This window comes from Pseudophryne corroboree, assembly GCF_028390025.1.
Source record: "Pseudophryne corroboree isolate aPseCor3 chromosome 3 unlocalized genomic scaffold, aPseCor3.hap2 SUPER_3_unloc_9, whole genome shotgun sequence".
NCBI lineage: Eukaryota > Metazoa > Chordata > Amphibia > Anura > Myobatrachidae > Pseudophryne > Pseudophryne corroboree.
In genome coordinates this window covers 667236-686401 of record NW_026967585.1, presented here as the reverse complement: position 1 = coordinate 686401, position 19166 = coordinate 667236, and the positions used below count along the sequence as shown (strand labels likewise).

The 19166-nt window shown below is 44.4% G+C and overlaps 1 protein-coding gene and 1 pseudogene across 1 annotated transcript; one reads left to right on the top strand and one right to left on the bottom strand.

Annotated features, from left to right (window-relative positions):
- LOC134984880 (zinc finger protein 850-like) overlaps positions 1–19166 on the top strand; it is a 213417-nt pseudogene that overhangs the window by 47349 nt on the left and 146902 nt on the right.
- Positions 7120–18809, bottom strand: LOC134984863 (gastrula zinc finger protein XlCGF26.1-like). Its single transcript, XM_063950338.1, has 2 exons — positions 18767–18809; positions 7120–8731 (listed from the first exon to the last, which is right to left on the bottom strand). The coding sequence occupies exons 1-2, from the start codon at positions 18807–18809 to the stop codon at positions 7143–7145; spliced, it is 1632 nt and encodes a 543-aa protein (XP_063806408.1). The 3' UTR covers positions 7120–7142.

Below are 19166 nucleotides of genomic sequence, written 5' to 3'. Positions count from 1 at the left end.
GCTCCAAACTATACATATTGAGATTTCTTAGTCTTTCTGGGTATGTTTTGTGATGTAGGCCATGCACCATTTTAGTTGCCCTCCTTTGTACAGTTTCTAATGTATTAATATCCTTTTGAAGATATGGCCTCCAGAACTGAATACAGTATTCTAGATAATGTAATAATGTAATAATGTGTAAAGGGCATTGCGGTGTGTAATAATGTGTAATGGGCAGTACGGTGTGTAATAATGTGTAATGGGCATTACGGTGTGTAATAATGTGTAATGGGCATTACGGTGTGTAATAATGTGTAATGGACAGTACGGTGTGTAATAATGTGTAATGGGCATTACGGTGTGTAATTATGTGTAATGGTCATTACGGTGTGTAATAAAGTGTAATGGGCATAATGCAGCGTAATAATGTGTAATGGGCATTATGGTGTGTAATAATGTGTAAAGGGAATTGCGGTGTGTAATAATGTGTAATGTGCATAATGCAGCGTAATAATGTGTAATGGGCATTACAGGGCGTAATAATGTTTAATGTTAATAATGCAGCGTAATAATGTGTAATGGGCATTACAGTGTGTAATAATGTGTAATGGGCATTACAGTGTGTAATAATGTGTAATGGGCAGTACGGTGTGTAATAATGTGTAATGGGCATTACAGTGTGTAATAATGTGTAATGGGCATTACAGTGTGTAATAATGTGTAATGGGCAGTACGGTGTGAAATAATGTGTAATGGGCAGTACGGTGTGAAATAATGTGTAATGGGCAGTACGGTGTGTAATAATGTGTAATGGGCATTACGGTGTGTAATAATGTGTAAAGGGCATTGCGGTGTGTAATAATGTGTAAAGGGCATTGCGGTGTGTAATAATGTGTAAAGGGCATTGCGGTGTGTAATAATGTGTAAAGGGCATTGAGGTGTGTAATAATGTGTAATGGGCATTACAGTGTGTAATGTGTAATGGGCAGTACGGTGTGTAATAATGTGTAATGAGCAGTACGGTGTGTAATAATGTGTAATGGGCATTACGGTGTGTAATAATGTGTAAAGGGCATCGCGGTGTGTAATAATGTGTAATGGGCATTACGGTGTGTAATAATGTGTAAAGGGCATCGCGGTGTGTAATAATGTGTAAAGGGCATTGCGGTGTGTAATAATGTGTAATGGGCATTACGGTGTGTAATAATGTGTAAAGGGCATTGCGGTGTGTAATAATGTGTAATGTGCATAATAATGTGTAATGGGCATAACGCTGTGTAAAGTGCATTGCGGTGAGTAATAATGTGTAATGGGCATTACGGTGTGTAATAATGTGTAAAGGGCATTGCGGTGTGTAATAATGTGTAATGTGCATAATGCAGCGTAATGATGTGTAATGGGCATTACAGGACGTAATGATGTTTAATGTTAATAATGCAGCGTAATAATGTGTAATGGGCATTACAGTATGTAATAATGTGTAATGGGCATTATGGTGTGTAATAATGTGTAAAGGGCATTGCGGTGTGTAATAATGTGTAATGGGCATTACGGTGTGTAATAATGTGTAATGGGCATTACGGTGTGTAATAATGTGTAATGGGCAGTACGGTGTGTAATAATGTGTAATGGGCATTACGGTGTGTAATAATGTGTAATGGGCAGTACGGTGTGTAATAATGTGTAATGGGCATTACGGTGTGTAATAATGTGTAATGGGCAGTACGGTGTGTAATAATGTGTAATGGGCATTACGGTGTGTAATAATGTGTAAAGGGCATTGCGGTGTGTAATAATGTGTAATGGGCATTACGGTGTGTAATAATGTGTAAAGGGCATTACGGTGTGTAATAATGTGTAAAGGGCATTACGGTGTGTAATAATGTGTAATGTGCATTACGGTGTGTAATAATGTGTAATGGGCATTACTGTGTGTAGTAATGTGTAATGGGCATAACGCTGTGTAATGGGCATTGCAGTGTGTAATAATGTGTAATGGGCATTACGGTGTGTAATATTGTGTAATGGGCATTAAGGTGTGTAATAATGTGTAATGGGCATTACAGTGTGTAATAATGTGTAACGGTGCTGGATATGAGTCAGCTGGGTGCTCATAATTCAAGTTGCTGCTTGTGTGTTACTATACAGGTTGTATGACATAGGTGTGTACATTACACTTGTACAATGTAGTTAAATTGTGTATATTTTTCCCACAGATAAATCAGCAGATGAAAGTCACAAATTCTGGTCTGGATTCATTGAATTGTATCACGAGAACGAGTGCCTGTGGTGTGTAATAAGTGTTGACTATGCAAACAGGACACAGAGGAATCAGGCATATGAGCAGCTGATCAGATACAATAGAGCCAGGAGCAGCGCTGCAGACCTAAATTGGGTAAAGAAGCTCACAAATTTTCCAACAGTGTTTTTGTAGGAGCACAATAGGTACATGGAATCGCAACATTCAGGAGCAGGGACGGATGAGATTTACAAGCCAACACTGTAGTATTATGACCTCATGAAAATCACTTTGGAGCAAGAGCCAAGGATAAGGTCACAGTGTCATCTGGATCCGGATTCTCCCACTCTTGTGGAAGAGGAGGCATCGGAGAGTCTGGATCTGGTAAGTACACACATTTGTATTGTATTGTACACACACATTTTTACATGGAGTTCATTTTTGTTTTATATTGCAAGATATTACACCGGAGCTGGAAGTGGAGCCTTCCATGAGTGAGGCAACTGAAGTGGACGACCCAACCCCATAGTCACGACCCTTGAAACAACGGAGGTTATCTGGAAACCCACTTCTGCCCCAACCAGCTCACAACAGTTTTTACTCACGCTGAGGAGGTTCTTAATAGGCCCCCAGACTTGGAGCAATCTGTTGGCAATTACATCACGGCAGAGATGCGACTGATGGAGGATCAAAAAATCTACAAGTGTCTGGTTCTTGATGCACAAACAACGACTCTCTCAAATGTGCCACCACCCACATCACCAACCCATGCATTATGTGCCATGAAACCCTCCTCAACAGATGAGCTGTTTTCTGCCGGGACCCATACAGCCCACCCCCTCCTCCCATTCCAGCGCATCGTCCAGTGGTATGTACTTAGACATGCTGAGTACACAGTCCTCTGTACTGGACAATCCTCATTTTTTTACATTTATGATTTTTTTTTTTCAAACTGGATTTTTAGTTGTTTAAAAAAATTGTTGTTGCCCTTACCCTAGTCTCTTGCTCCTAGTGATCTGTATTGAGTTCATTAGTACCACAGCGTTGGTTTCTTGACCTCATTGTCCCAGACTTCTGGTCATTGTGATCTATGCACTTCTTGTGTTCCTTCTAAAAGCACTGTTCAGAAATCTGCCCTTTATCTTCTCTCCCCAATGTATGGTGGCAGCGCTGATATTCTGTGGGATACGCCTGATTCCTCTACTGGTTACTGGTGGCATAGTCCTTGCTAAAAAGTCTCTTGTTCTCATTGTAGAGTAAATGAATCCAGACCAGAATTGGTGATTTTCTTCTATTTTTTTATGTAGAAAGTTTTTTTTTTAAAATAGTGTTTTTCTTGTTTAATTAATGGTAGTTAATGCAAATGTCATTTTGTGTAACATATTTTTGTAAAAATCAGAGGGTCAGCGAGACGTTATGGAGGCAATGTATCATTTAATATTTGCTGCTAATTCCCCCCAAAACAACCGTACCTCCCAAATGTAAGTAGAAGGGACTGCAGCAGATATCTCCCATACCTTCATACATGTACATTTCCAGGAAAGGGTCAGGTAAGTTTATTATTTAAATACAACAACCCTAATTCACCTACAAGTAAAAAAGAAATAGAACATTTGAACAGACATAATTTATTATTTTTAAAAATATTTAAAAAAAAAAAAATATATATACACACACACACACACAGCAGAAGGGAATATGGAAATTAGAGGAAATCACATGATGCAATTGCAGCTTCCGGACAGGCCATTGCCCCCACTCCACATTAATGCACTGATATAAAATGTCTGCCGCTATTTATTTACACAGAAAGAGACCCCGTCACAAAACGGAGGTTACCTGCGCTCCCCAGTCGCGCCTTGGTCTACTTCTGCCACAAGCCTGGGTGTGATCCCTCGTTCAAGCACGTCTCTGCTGTGTCCTGCCGCTCGCTGCGTTATCCATGATTGTGCTACAGCGTCTCCCTGCTGGCGGCCGTTGGACCAGGCCACAGCACGCCGGAGTTCCCACTGCTCTTCTCCATGGGCAGTGCCATGACAGTCTCCATCCAGCTGATTCTCCAGGAGCCAACCCGGAGTCTCTCAGTGTCATGTGAGCCGTTCATCTACTCAGCTGCAAGCACTGGGTATAAGTTCCAGCTCTCAGCACTAACAAGCTGTCAGTGCTTTGGTGTTTCTCAGCCTGGAGTGAGCTCTAGAATCTTCTGCTGGTAATAGACTCAGTGCAAGTTACCATCCTTCGTCTACAAGTATTGCTGAAGTACTCAGCTTCATCTACAAGTATTGCTGACATCCTCAGCTTCGTTTACAAGTGTTGCTGACATCCTCAGCTTCGTCTACAATTATTGCCAACATCCTCAGCCGCGTCTACAATTATTGCTGATGCCCTCAGCTTCTTCTAGTCATTACCATAGACTTCACCCTCTTCACAGCTACCACACTGGTTCCAGCCAGTGACACGAGCCTCTCTTGCATTGCTGTTCCTCCCAGCATTCCGTTCCTCTCCAGTTCTCACGTGACTCTCTCTATAGGTGTTACCCCGCTACACCATGCACTGGTGGCTCCCATCAGTGTTCCAGTACCCACAGCCGGCCACCTACCATCACAGTTCATACTGCCTGACTACCACACCTGAATCAGACCAATTCTTAAGCCAGCCCAGTTCTGTCCACAGCGCTCAAGACCAGATGCAGTGTCCAGTACTAGTCCGGGTGCACATCGTAACCCAGCTATGACACCCCCACCTGTAATGTCACCCCACTAATCACATGAGCTGTCAAAATCGGACATAGCCAATACTTTTAGTCAATATTGGTTGTTCTGGGCTCCGGCCAGCTCAAGGGAAATCGCACAGTCACAATGGCAGCGTGTGTACCCACCTTTACACACCAGACGGGAGATTTATACACAGCAACACTGATATTATGTGGCCACAAAAGTAACAAGTGACACAGTAACAGGAAATTGTTTCTGTCATCATAGTGACAATTATTGAAAAGATAATACAGAGACAAATACTCAACAGAAATCTTTTGTTTTTAAACAACTTCATTTCATATCTTTAATATACAGATTTTTGTCAATCTATATGCTGGAGGGCTGGGACCATTTTCCGGTGGGGCTGTGTGATGTCATATCTGCGTTCATCTTTGATTAACTCCCTATAAGCTTCCAGAGTGCACCTCATATCTCATCTTTTCAAAGTTAATTAAAATGATTAGTTCAGTAGCAGCACTTCTTTCAGGATTATTACACAGAACACACTTGAAGGCTGACACAGCAAATAACAGTAACACATACAAGGGATTAATTAGAAATAAGCATAATTAGGTCAAATTATCAACTGGTTCTGTGCGGGACCCATACCTCTTTACTGCCTCCAGCATCCCCTGGTACTGCACTGTGACCATCCACCCTGTCTCCCCCAACTACTGCCGCCCACCCGGTCTCTCCCCACTACCACCACCGTCTCCCCCCACTACTGCCATCCGCCCCGTGTCTAACCCCACTACTGCCACCCACCCCGTCTCCCTCCACTACGGCCACCCACCCTGTCTTCCCACTACTGCCACCACCGTCTCCCACTACTGCCACCTGCCCCGTCTCCCTCCACTACTGCCATCACCCTGTCTCCCTCCACTACTACCACCTGCACTGTCTCCCCCCACTACTGTCACCCACCCTGTCTCCTTTCACTACTGTCATCTGCACTCTCTTTCCACTACTGCCACCCCCCCTGTCTCCTTTCACTACTGCCACCCGCACTCTCCCCCCACTACTGCCAACCACCGTCTCCCCCCATACTACAACCACCAGACGTCTCCCACTACTGCAACCGCCCTGCCTCCTTCCACTATTGCCATCCCCCCATCTCCCTCCACTATTGCCACCCTCCCTGTCTCCTCCACACTATTGCCACCCATCCTGTCTCCCCCTCACTACTGCCAGCCTCCGTGTCCCTCTGCCAGCTCAGCGCTGCTTGGGGACAATATTACCCATAGACAGTGCATCAGACAGCTCCCGCTACAGCACTAGTGCCACCACCCTGTCTCCCCCTCTGACATCTCAACACTGCTTGGGGATTCTTGGTACTTCTGGTAACAGTCTTTCATATGCAGGTGGAAAAAAGCAGGGCAGTAGGGCAGAAGCTGCTTCTGGTACCATATACCCTGATCATGTAGGGCTGGGAAAGTCAGTAAGATTATGTAATTGTCACCATCTTACAGGCAGCCGGTGAAGGGAGCAGAGAATGGGTGTTATGTGGCAGGAACGGGCTGGTTAGGTAACAGCCTGGCTGCTGCATTCTGTACAAGCTACAAGTGGTGCAATTCTTTTGCTGGGAGACCCAGGTAGAGGACATTGCAGTAGTCTATGTGTGATGATACAAGTACATGTATGACTGTAGGTAGATCTTCTGAGGGAATAAAGTGCTGGAGTCTGGCTATGTTCTTCAGATGAGTATATGATTGTGGCAGATACCTGATGTCTAAGTGTCACTCCACCATCCAGTACACCAAGATTCCACACATGATCAGCATTTTGTAACTCTGAACCCCCAAGTGCACGTCTGGCTGGTTTGCAAAGCTGAGCTGCAGCCCTGCTCTTTGTTGGTGAGCTTAAAGACCTGTTTCGCCAGGACTGAGTCACAGCCAACTGGCATCACCCACACCTGGAGCTCAGCTAGACAACCATTTAGGATTGGTACTGGGTTCTCAGTACCTGGAGCAAAGACAGGTCATCTGTATAGCAGTGGTAGATGAGGGTATGACATCTGATTATTTCACCCAGTGGTAACATGTATATTGCAAAAAGCAGAGGAGATAGGATAAGAACCTTGAAGAACAATGCATGGCAATAAGTATACTCCAGAAGATTAAAATGGTTCCTCACCTGAGTGATGTCTATTTTGTGCAACAAGAGCTGATTTATTTCTCAGAGTATGGAAATAGCCTCTCACCTGTGTGACTTTGCTGATGATTAACAAGATGTGATTTCTGTGTAAAACATTTCCCACACTCAGAACATGGAAATGGATTCTCAACTGTGTGACTTCGCTGATGTATAACAAGTTTTGATTTCCGGGAAAAACATTTCCCACACTGAGAGCAAGAAAATGGCTTTTCACCTGTGTGACTTCTCTGATGTCTAAGATGATTTGATTTGTGTGCATAACATTTCCAACACTCAGAACATGGAAATGGCTTCTCACCTGTGTGAATTCTGTGATGTCTAACAAGAAATGATTTGAGTGCAAAAAATTTCCCACACTCAGAGCAAGAAAATGGCTTCTCACCTGTGTGACTTCTCTGATGTCTAAAAAGATCTGATTTGTGTGCAAAACATTTCCCACACTCAGAACATGGAAATGGCTTCTCACCTGTGTGACTTCTTTGATGTGTAACAAGATCTGATTTGTGTGCAAAACATTTCCCACACTCAGAACATGGAAATGGCTTCTCACCTGTATGACTTCGCTGATGTGAAACAAGATCTGATTTGTGTGCAAAACATTTCCCACACTCAGAACATGGAAATGGCTTCTCACCTGTGTGAATTCTGTGATGTTTAACAAGATCTGATTTGTGTGCAAAACATTTCCCACACTCAGAACATGGAAATGGCTTCTCACCTGTGTGACTTCGCTGATGTGTAGCAAGTAGTGATTTCTGGGTAAAACATTTCCTGCACTCAGAGCAAGAAAATGGATTGTCACCTGTGTGACTTTTCTGATGTATAAGAAGTGATTTCTGTGCAAAACATTTCCCACACTCAGAACATGGAAATGGCTTCTCACTTGTGTGACTTCGCTGATGTGTAACAAGTTGCGATTTCCAGGAAAAACATTTCCCACACTCAGAGCAAGAAAATGGCTGCACCCCTGTGTGACTTCTCTGATGTCTAAGAAGATCTGATTTGTGTGCAAAACATTTCCCACACTCAGAACATGGAAATGGATTCTCACCTGTGTAACTTCGCTGATGTGAAACAAGATCTGATTTGTGTGCAAAACATTTCCCACACTCAGAACATGGAAATGGCTTCTCACCTGTGTGACTTCTCTGATGTTCAACAAGATGTGATTTCCGTGCAAAACATTTCCCACACTCAGTACATGGAAATGGCCTCTCACCTGTGTGACTTCTGTGATGTTGAACAAGATCTGATTTGTGTGCAAAACATTTCCCACACTCAGAACATGGAAATGGCTTCTCACCTGTGTGACTTCTGTGATGTCTAAGAAGATACGATTTGTATGTAAAACATTTCCCACAATCAGAACACGGAAATGGCCTCTCACCTGCCTGTGGGTTAATAGGCTTAGTGTTCTGTGTAAAATATTTGGCATCTATAGAACAGGGAAACACTGTATCTACTGTCAGAGCTGTAACAGATGCACCAATATCAGAGTGATCAGGAGAACATTTCCCAGGATCAGAGGGATCAGTTGATAGAGTTGGATGAATAATTGGGGTAATGGGGTTATCTCCTGGAGAATCCTGTCTACTGTCATTATCTTTTATGTCACAATCCGGGGGTAACATTAGATGTCCTTCTGAGATATTCCTGCTTGTGTGTCCATCTGCTGGAAATAAAATACATTATGGAAATGTGACATTTTCTGGAACAATATTAATCTTGTAAACAATAGGAGAAGACGACTTTCTGTGACACTTAATTATAAATGAGTGTGTATAATAAAACATATCTTTTAATGAAGGCTTTACAATATTGTGTCTCAGACTATCATTGTGTCCACCCTCCTGAGAACACTCACAATAACAAATGTAATATTATAATAAGACTTAGATGTATCTCTCTCTTGTACTGGTAACTAACCATGAAGTATAAATGGAGATGTAGTCACTCGCCAAGTCCTATGTCAGCACCAATGTAAAACAATGGATGTGGAACATATCGTATGAATTGGAGATTCTAGATGAATAATAACATCAGTCATATGAGCTGATGGATCAGAGAAATGTCTCCTAACGTTACTCCTGGAAGCATTGGTAAGGTAGTGTCAAAGTCAAAAATATTACACACTCACACTACACATACAAACCTCATTCAGAGTGGTCTCTGTGCGTGCACGTGTTCGGCCGTGCGTGCGCATACTCACACGCAGCGTACATGTGCTCGCAGGTCGTGCGTATTAGCGCGTGGTATGAGTAAATACGGTAGCATACGCATAGAAAAGCCACAAAGACATATTTCATTCACTTAGTGCATTATTTACACATAGTCTACACGCATCACACCAGCAACTTACACTTACTTGGAAGGCACAGCAAGGGAGGTATTCACCTTTACAGGATGTGAGGGGACAGAAATAGGTCAGAACATAGTATTTGGTATCCACATGTACAGTAAAATAAGATTTTAAACCTACCAGTAAATCTTTTTCTCCTAGTCCGTAGAGGATGCTGGGGACTCCATAAGGACCATGGGGTATAGACGCCTCCGCAGGAGACATGGGCACCGTAAAGCTTTAGAATGGGTGTGCACTGGCTCCTCCCTCTATGCCCCTCCTCCAGACCTCAGTTAGGACTGTGCTCAGAGGAGACTGACAGCACGAGGAAAAGGATTTTGTTATCTAAGGGCGAGATACAACCAGCCCACACCATACATACCGTACAACATGGTAAATAATAACCAGTTAACAGTATGAACAAAACAGCATCAGCCAGAGGCCGATCTCAACTGTAACATAACCCTTAAGTATGCAATAACTATATACAAGTCTTGCAGAATGTTTCCGCACTGGGACGGCCGCCCAGCATCCTCTACGGACTAGGAGAAAAAGATTTACCGTTAGGTTTAAAATCTTATTTTCTCTTACGTCCTAGAGGATGCTGGGGACTCCGTAAGGACCATGGGGTTTATACCGAAGCTCCAGAATGGGCGGGAGAGTGCAGATGACTCTGCAGCACCGACTGAGCAAACACGAGGTCCTCATCAGCCAGGGTATCAAACTTGTAGAACTTAGCAAAACTGTTTGACCCCGACCAAGTAGTAATGCAGAGACGCCTCGGGCAGCCACCCAAGAAGAGCCCACCTTCCTAGTGGAATGGGCCTTTACTGTATTTGGTACCAGCAATCCAGCCATAGAATGAGCCTGCTGAATCATGTTACAGATCCAGCGAGCTTAGATGCAGGAGTGCCAACCTTGTTGGCTGCATACAGGACAAACAGTTCATCTGTTTTCCGAACCGTAGCCGTTCTGGCTAAATAAATCTTTAAGGCCCTGACTACATCAAGGGACTTGGAATTCTCCAAGGCCCCCGTAGCCACGGGCACCACAATAGGTTGGTTCATATGAAATGACGAAACCACTTTAGGAAGAAATTGAGGACGAGTTCTCAATTCTGCTCGATCCGCATGGAAAATCAGATAGGGGCTCTTGTAAGACAAGGCCGCCAATTCGGACACCCGCCTCGCAGATGCCAAGGCCAATAGCATGACCACTTTCCAAGTGAGAAACTTCAATTCAACGGTTTGAAGCGGTTCAAACCAGTGTGACTTAAGGAACTGTAACACCACGCTAAGGTCCCATGGTGCCACCGGGGGCACAAAAGGAGGTTGGATTTGCAACACACCTTTTACAAAAGTCTGGACTTCTGGGAGAGAAGCCAATTCCTTCTAATAAAATATGGATATGGCAAAAATCTGCACCTTAATGGAGCCTAACTTCAGGCCCATATCCACACCTGACTGCAGAAAATGGTGAAAACGTCCTAGTTGAAAATCCTCAGTAGGAGCATCCTTGGCTTCACACCAAGACACATATTTTCTCCAGATACGGTGTTAGTGTTTTGCCGTAACATCCTTCCTAGCTTTAATAAGAGTAGGGATGACCTCCTCTGGAATACCCTTTTTAGCTAGGATTTGGTGCCTGAGGGTCCCTCGACCTGGAACAATATGTCCGAATCTTCCTGTTGAGGCGTGACGCCATCATGTCTATATGAGGAAGTTCCCAACGACTTGTCACCTCTGCAAAGACTTCTTGATGAAGTCCCCACTCTCCTGGATGGAGATTGTGTCTGCTGAGGAAGTCTGCTTCCCAGTTGTCTACTCCCGGAATGAAGACCGCTGACAGAGCGCTAACATGATTTTCCGCCCAGCGAAGAATCCTGGCGGCTTCTGCCATTGCTGCTCTGTTTTTTGTCCCGCCCTGGCGGTTCACAAGCGCCACGGCCGTGACGTTGTCTGACTGGATTAGAACAGGTAGGTTGCGAAGAAGATTCTCCGCTTGTTTGAGGCCGTTGTAAATGGCCCTCAATTCCTGCACATTGATGTGCAGACAAGCCTCCTGGCGGGACCATATTCCCTGAAAATTGTTTCCCTGTGTGACTGCTCCCCATCCTTGGAGGCTTGCGTCCGTGGTCACAAGAACCCAATCTTGAATGCCGAACCTGCGACCCTCTAGAATGTGAGAACTCTGGAGCCACCACAGGAGAGAGACCCTGGCCCGGGGGGACAGGGCAATCTTCCGATGCATGTGCAGGTGGGACCCTGACCACTTGTCCAGAAGGTCCCACTGAAAAGTCCTTGCATGGAACCTGCCGAATGGAATGGCCTCGTAGGCCGCCACTATCTTTCCTAATACACAAGTGCATTGATGAACTGACACTCTTCCTGGTTTTAACAGGTCTCTGACCATGTTCTGGAGTACTTGGGCTTTTTCCTCTGGGAGAAAGACCTTTTGTTTTTCTGTGTCCAGAATCATGCCCAAAAACGACAGTCGAGTTGTCAGAACCAACTGCGACTTCGGTAGATTTAGGATCCAGCCGTGTTGTTGTAGTAGTCTCAGGGAGAGAGACACGCTTTGTAACAATTTCTCCCTTGAACTCGCCTTTATCAGGAGATCGTCCAAGTATGGGATAATTGTGACGCCTTGCTTGCGCAGGAGCACCATCATTTCCGCCATTACCTTGGGGAAAATCCTCGGGGCCGTGGAAAGCCCAAACGGCAACGTCTGAAACTGGTAATGACAATCCTGTACAACGAATCTCAGGTACGCCTGATGAGGATATATGGGGACATGAAGGTACGCATCCTTTATATCTAGTGACACCATAACCCCCCCCCCCCACTTCCAGGCTGGAGATCACTGCCCGGAGAGATTCCATCTTGAATTTGAACCTTTTCAGATATAGGTTCAGGGATTTTAGATTCAGAATGGGCCTGACCGAGCCATCCGGCTTCGGGACCACAAAAAGGCTTGAATTAAAACCCTTCCCCTGTTGTAGTAGGGGAAGCTTGATAATCACTTGCTGATTACACAGCTTTTGTATGGCAGCTGCCACTATTTCCCTCTCTGGGGAGGAAGTTGGCAAGGCCGATTTGAAAAATCGGCGAGGAGGCACATCTTCGAATTCCAGTTTGTAGCCCCGGGACACAATCTCTACCACCCAAGGATCCAAGTCCGACTGAACCCAGACTTGGCTGAAGAGTCAAAGACGTGCCCCCACCGGTGCGGACTCCCTCAGCGGAGCCCCAGCGTCATGTGGTGGATTTTGTAGAGGCTGGGGAGGATTTTTGTTCCTGGGAACTAGTCGTAGCAGGCGCTCTTTCCCTCTACCTCTGGCGAAGAAGGAAGAGCCGCGACCCTTTCTGAACTTATGCAACCGAAAGGACTGCATCTGATATTGCGGTGTTTTCTTTTGCTGTGGGGGAACATAAGGCAAAAAAGAAGATTTACCCGCGGTAACTGTGGTAACCAGGTCCGCGAGGCCCTCCCCAAATAAAACTTCACAAAGTCTCCATATGTCTTTTTTAATCAGCATCACCTGTCCATTGGCGGGTCCACAGGGACCGTCTAGCAGAAATCGCCATGGCATTGGCTCTTGAACCCAACAGCCCAATAGCTCTTGCAGCTTCTCTCATATATAATGCTGCGTCTTTAATGTGACCCAAGGTCAACAAAATGGTATCTTTATCTAGTGTGTCAACGTCAGACGACAAGGTATCTGCCCACGCTGCAACTGCGCTACCCACCCATGCCGACGCTACTGCCGGTCTTAATAGGGCACCCGTATGTGTATAAATTGATTTTAAGGTAGTTTCCTGTCTGCGATCAGCAGGATCCTTGAGGGCTGCCGTATCAGGGGATGGTAGCGTACAAGTGGCTTACTCCGAGCTCGGAGGGAATGTGTTATATTGGCAGAGTACTACCAGAGGTTATGACCATAGCACATGACAAAATGAAAGATATTCACCGCAACGCTCAGACTCCTTATACTCATACCCATTATGAACACATTGTCAAGCGACACCTCATAGAAAGGACCGAGGCAGCAGCCTCAGATTTGATCCATGAATCCACCGGGATTCAAATTCTTCTCGCATTAGATATCACCCATACTGCCAGGGGAATTATAGATTATAGGTACATCCACGCGCTGGCGAACTTGATAGAGAATATCACAGAGATGTATGATGACACCTTCAGGTATACGGGCAGGGAACTGCAAGCCTACAAGAAGGAGCTGGTCCAGCACAGAATGGTCCTGAATTACGTCACGGCTGTGACAGGTGGGTACTGTGTTACTCTGGCAACTCAATATGGTGTGAAGTGCTGTACGTATATTACGAACAGTACCGAAGACCCAACGGAGATCATAGATCAAAAGATGGACGAGATCTTGCAGTTGAAGTGGGGAGTTCCGAAGGAAGCACAACCTTACCTTAACTGCTGTGGGTAATGAACTGACCGGCTGGGCCTCATGGTTGAACCCACTCAAATGGTTCTCAGGATTGGGAGAGTGGGCACAGAATGTAATTGCCAGTGTGGGAAAGATCCTTCTCCTGATCTTAGGTGTCATAATTATTGGTTTGATATTCAGGTGTGTTCGAATTTTGACGCGGCGCAAACACAGCACGAATTTGATGAGTCTAAGGAGCGAGGGGCGTTGTTACAGCAGCAGATTTGATTTATGACCCATCCGTAGAAACAGTGTTATGATAAGGATTGCAAATGAATTTCATGACCTGTTTCTGTTCACCATCTTTCTGTTTTCCCCTCTACCCAGAGACCTACCAACCGGAACCAACGTTTCATCATAGTAATGTCATTTTGTATGTACCTTTACATGTCTTACTCTCATCTCTACAAACTCTCAGTTATTAATACACATAGCCAATAAATGTTATCCATAACAGTATACACATACGAATCCCCACAATGTATCATCAGATAAATGTGCTCCCCATTTATTATATAGCTCGGTGGAGTTTGTTGGAACATGTACAGACCCTTAATACGGGATGAGAAGGAATATAATGAATACTTTGCGAAGCCTAGAAGCTAACACTGCACGATGATATATCCTCCTCAAGCAATTACTCATACACACACGCTTTTTACTTCAAGCAATTACTCATACACACACGCTTTTTACTTCAAGCAATTACTCATACACACACGCTTTTTACTATCACACTAGGCCACTCATTTCCAAATTATGACTTTTTCTTCCTCTCTCCAAGGTACATACTCAATCATTGTATATTGTATTATGTAAATATTTTCAGCATTTTTAAATATTCGTGGCAGTTATTGTTGACTACCAAAGGGTGGACTGTCGAAGTCGAAAATATTACACACCCACACTACACATACAAACCTCATTCAGAGTGGTCTCTGTGCTTGCACGTGTTCGGCCGTGCGTGCGCATACTCGCACGCAGCGTACATGTGCTCGCAGGCCGTGCGTATTAGCGCGTGGTATGAGTAAATACGGTAGCATACGCATAGAAAAGCCACAAAGACATTTTTCATATTTCATTCACTTAGTGCATTATTTACACATAGTCTACACGCATCACACCAGCAACTTACACTTACTTGGAAGGCACAGCAAAGGAGGTATTCACCTTTACAGGATGTGAGGGGACAGAAATAGGTCAAAACATAGTGTTTGGTATCCACATGTACAGTAAATTATGGGCAACATTCCGATAGCAGTCTGCATGTAATCGCATGTTCCTGCGCATAGTTATGCGCAGGAATTAAATAATCATATCTTACTGTATTTACTGTACTCCTGACTTTCGGCGGGAACCCAGTGGCGGATTCCAGCAAGTACACCTGGACCAAGCAGCGCCCACCTGTTCGAACCAACCTATGACCCCTCTCGTACTGTAAATGACCTGCCCCTTGACCTATGGATGAAGAGCTTACAGTTTCTATTGTTATGTACTTTGGAATATTGTATAAAAGCCAAGCCTCTGGGCCGGTCTCAGTCTCATGCTCTTAAGGTCATCTATCTAGATCGACTGAGGACCGGATCCGGGTGGCGCAGGCGAACTAACGTATGTATACATTGGTTGTAGCTTCTTCTCTGTATTAGTGTTGTATTTCTTTGTTATCCCCTTTTGAGTAAATATTTGTTGCTGCTTTGGACCACAACATAACATACAAATACTGGTGTCGCATTCTGTTTCTGTTTAAGGTTTAAGGTATATTCAGCCACACGAGTAGCTACTTTGTGCTCACTACGTGTTGGCGTGCTTACGCAACTCGCGTACATTCACGATAGGGGTTTAGTGCATACACGTAGCGGCCGCAGCGGCCCGATTCATTTGCAATAAGGGTACTGGCTTTTCCTGAAAGTTAATCGAACTTGACAGTAGCATTCCTTTATGTGTGTGCTCATACGCTGGTAAGCCTGTACATGTGTTACTCACCCTTATATAAGGTATATTGCTACAGCAGAGTAGGTGTGGAACAAGGTATTTTACATGCAATACACCATATAATACCCTGCAATCATCATCATCATCATCTGCTAGGTTCTAAACCACTTTTACACCCCCATCATCAGTGTCTTACCTCTATATTCTCAATAGTAATAAGGATGATGTGTGTACGGTAAGTATGATACAGAGAATTACATAACAGAATCTGTACAGCTGCCGCCATATTTCTACTTTACATACGTGTGCTACTGACAGCAGTGAACATCTGAGTGAGAGTGCAGGGAAGACAGCAGAGTCTGATGAGAAAGAGATTGGATCTGCCTTTGTAGGGCTGTACCACACCTGTCACCCCTGTTTGTATATAAAATAATAAATAAGAGGGGCGTGATCCATCCAGACATGCATTATGGAGCTCTCCTCACTAAGTGGCTTCTTATCTACCCTACCTGATAGCTCTCAGCCGCCGCTGGGACCAAGACCCAATCTATTAAGTCCCCCACTCCTCCTGCCCTAAAGCCACTCGCTCCGCTCACTCTGGGCACCGTTCACTGCCGCAGCCTAGTGACGCTGCTGAAGCCATGGCCTGTATTCTGGGGCTAAGTGCGCCCAGTCTTTCCTGCACGCTCCAGCCACATGACTTGGAGACGCTTTTGCCTCAGGTGGGAGCACTTGCTCTTCCACCACTGCTGGGGACAGAAAGGGCTGCCCACAGTCACTGGAGCCCGGCGGTGGTATTGGGAAGTGAGATGGCTGCCAGTTTGGATCCTGGTGCCTGGCCATCGCATGCTTTGCCTTCTGCCTTCAATAAGGTGTAAAATTGATATAAGCCGCTAAATAAGTGTACTGACGGCTGGACCGGGGTCATTACACTAAATTTAAGCATTTGCCTGGAGGTGAAACTACCTTCTATTTATATGGTACCACTATCATCTACTTCCTCTCAGTCTACATGCAGAGCCCAGTATCAAGTATCGTCTGAGTACAGCTCATTACACTCTGATTACAACCTCACAGTATATTATTTTGTGGATTTATTCACTGAATATATTTTGCCATTTGTGTCTCGCTGTGCTGAGTACTTCACGTCTGTGATCACGCTGACCTCTAGTGGAATTTTTTGGTCATTACTGTGTTATTTGAGTTGCATTACATCATGTTTACTTGAAATTTGGGCTCGGATACCCCCGTCACCCCGACTAAGAATTTAATTTTGAACTAAGTAATCTTGATGTAACCTCCTGACAGTGTACTACTGCTCATTTATTTATAGTTTGTTTGTATTTTCCTATCTCTGAGAGGTCCGTCTCTTTGTAGCCAACTTACAATACCTCCAAAAAAGGTTAAAAAGGTACCAAATCGGCCCCACCTGTCCATCTCTTTGGTACCTCGAATTCAGGTGGTCCTTCTGAGACTGCTACATCATCATCTGCTACTTCTTGCCAGATGCACAGCCCAGCTGTAATGGCTGAAGACTTCTTAAGACACTCTAGATGGTCCTGCTACTCTACGCTCCCTTCAGGAAGACATGGTCTCTATTTGTGATAAAGTCATTGATTTAGAAGACAGGTCTCGGAGAAATAATATCAGAATAATGGGCGTTCCGGATTCTGCTACAAATGCTGAGCTTTATGATTATGCCACGGTTCTCTTTTCAGAAACTTTCACTGAAGGCTTCTGCCGCAGACCTTCTTATTGATAGGATCCATAGACTCCCAAAGTCCAAACAGGCCCCTATCCAAGCACTGAGGGACACTCTGCTCAGGGTCCACTTTTTCACATTAAAGAATTCATTCTACGGGTTGCTTTGTATTCCTCGTCCATAACTTAGTGCCTGGATAATCTGCAGCTATTTCTGGATATTTCTACTGTGACGCTGGACAAAAGGCGTCTATTCCACCCAAGGAAATGTGCAATACAAATGGGGCTTTCCTACTAAGAATATTGTGATGCGAAACAGTGCCTTCACAGTGATACCTTCACCCGAGGATGGCCCTGCTATTCTGAAAAAGTGGGAAACTCCTGTTGACAGTCCTTCATGACACTTTACCTAAACCAATCCCGGAGGAGTTGTCTTCCGTCTCAAAGTAATATGCTAAAGGAGTAAGACTGTTGCAGACACTCAGAGTTTGTTTCCTACTATAACATGTGCCAACCGGGACTAAGTTACTGGGCATGGATCTATTTTTGGGCCAGATTTATTTGCTCTTGTTATGGGTATAAAATATATATTTTTATCTTTACTTGCTGTGCTATTTAATTGCTATATGGTATATGGTCTGACATTCTTTCCACTGTTACGTTTCATAATACCTTTCTAGAATGTTTGGGTGTTCAGGCAAAGCATGACTGATCGTCTAACATCCTGTTGCCCTTATAAAGGTGTTGGTGGAACGTAAATTGGATATCAGGCCATGTTCCTGGCCTTTACCTTCTTTGGATACATTGGTTACATTGAGATATGATATTTCTTTGTACAGTTGTTACTATGATGATTAGATTTTGCCCTCTCGTATGGCTACTTGGGGTAGTCGGTGGGTTTTCCTTTTAGGCCAGACTGCCACCCTTTTCTACCTTTCTGTCACGGTTCCCTAGTGACGAAATCTCTAGCTCCTTTATGGACGCTATTTCTGTTTGTCTCCCATATTTGTTCCATATTTTATTTTACCTGCGATTTGATAGTTTGAAGTATGCACACGCCCTACAGACTCTATTGAACTTTACACAGATAATCCTAGATGTTTCATACCATGATCTGATCTCTCTCTATCACGGTGACGTTTCTAAGTCTTAATGTAAAAGGTCTCAATTCTCCCTGTAAGAGACACCTTACATTAAAATATTTCACTAACCAGAAGGTGGCGGTGGTAGCCATTCAGGAATCACATGTTCCATTGCACTCTCCCCCTCAGTTTACCAATAACTACCCAACATGCTATATCTCTTGTGGTGCTGGTAACACACATGACATAATGTGAGGGGGAGAGCAGGAGTATAATAGGGGCTGATGGCTCCTGATGTATGAGATACACCAGAGAGTGTTGGGAGGAGACTGGTCAGATCTCTGGGCTGGTAACACACAGTGACATGATGTGAGGGGGAGAGCAGGAGTATAATAGGTGCTGATGGCTCCTGATGTATGATATACACCAGAGAGTGTGGGAAGGAGACTTGTCAGATCTCTGGGCTGGTAACACACAGTGACATGTTGTGAGGGGGAGAGCAGGAGTATAATAGGGGCTGATGGCTCCT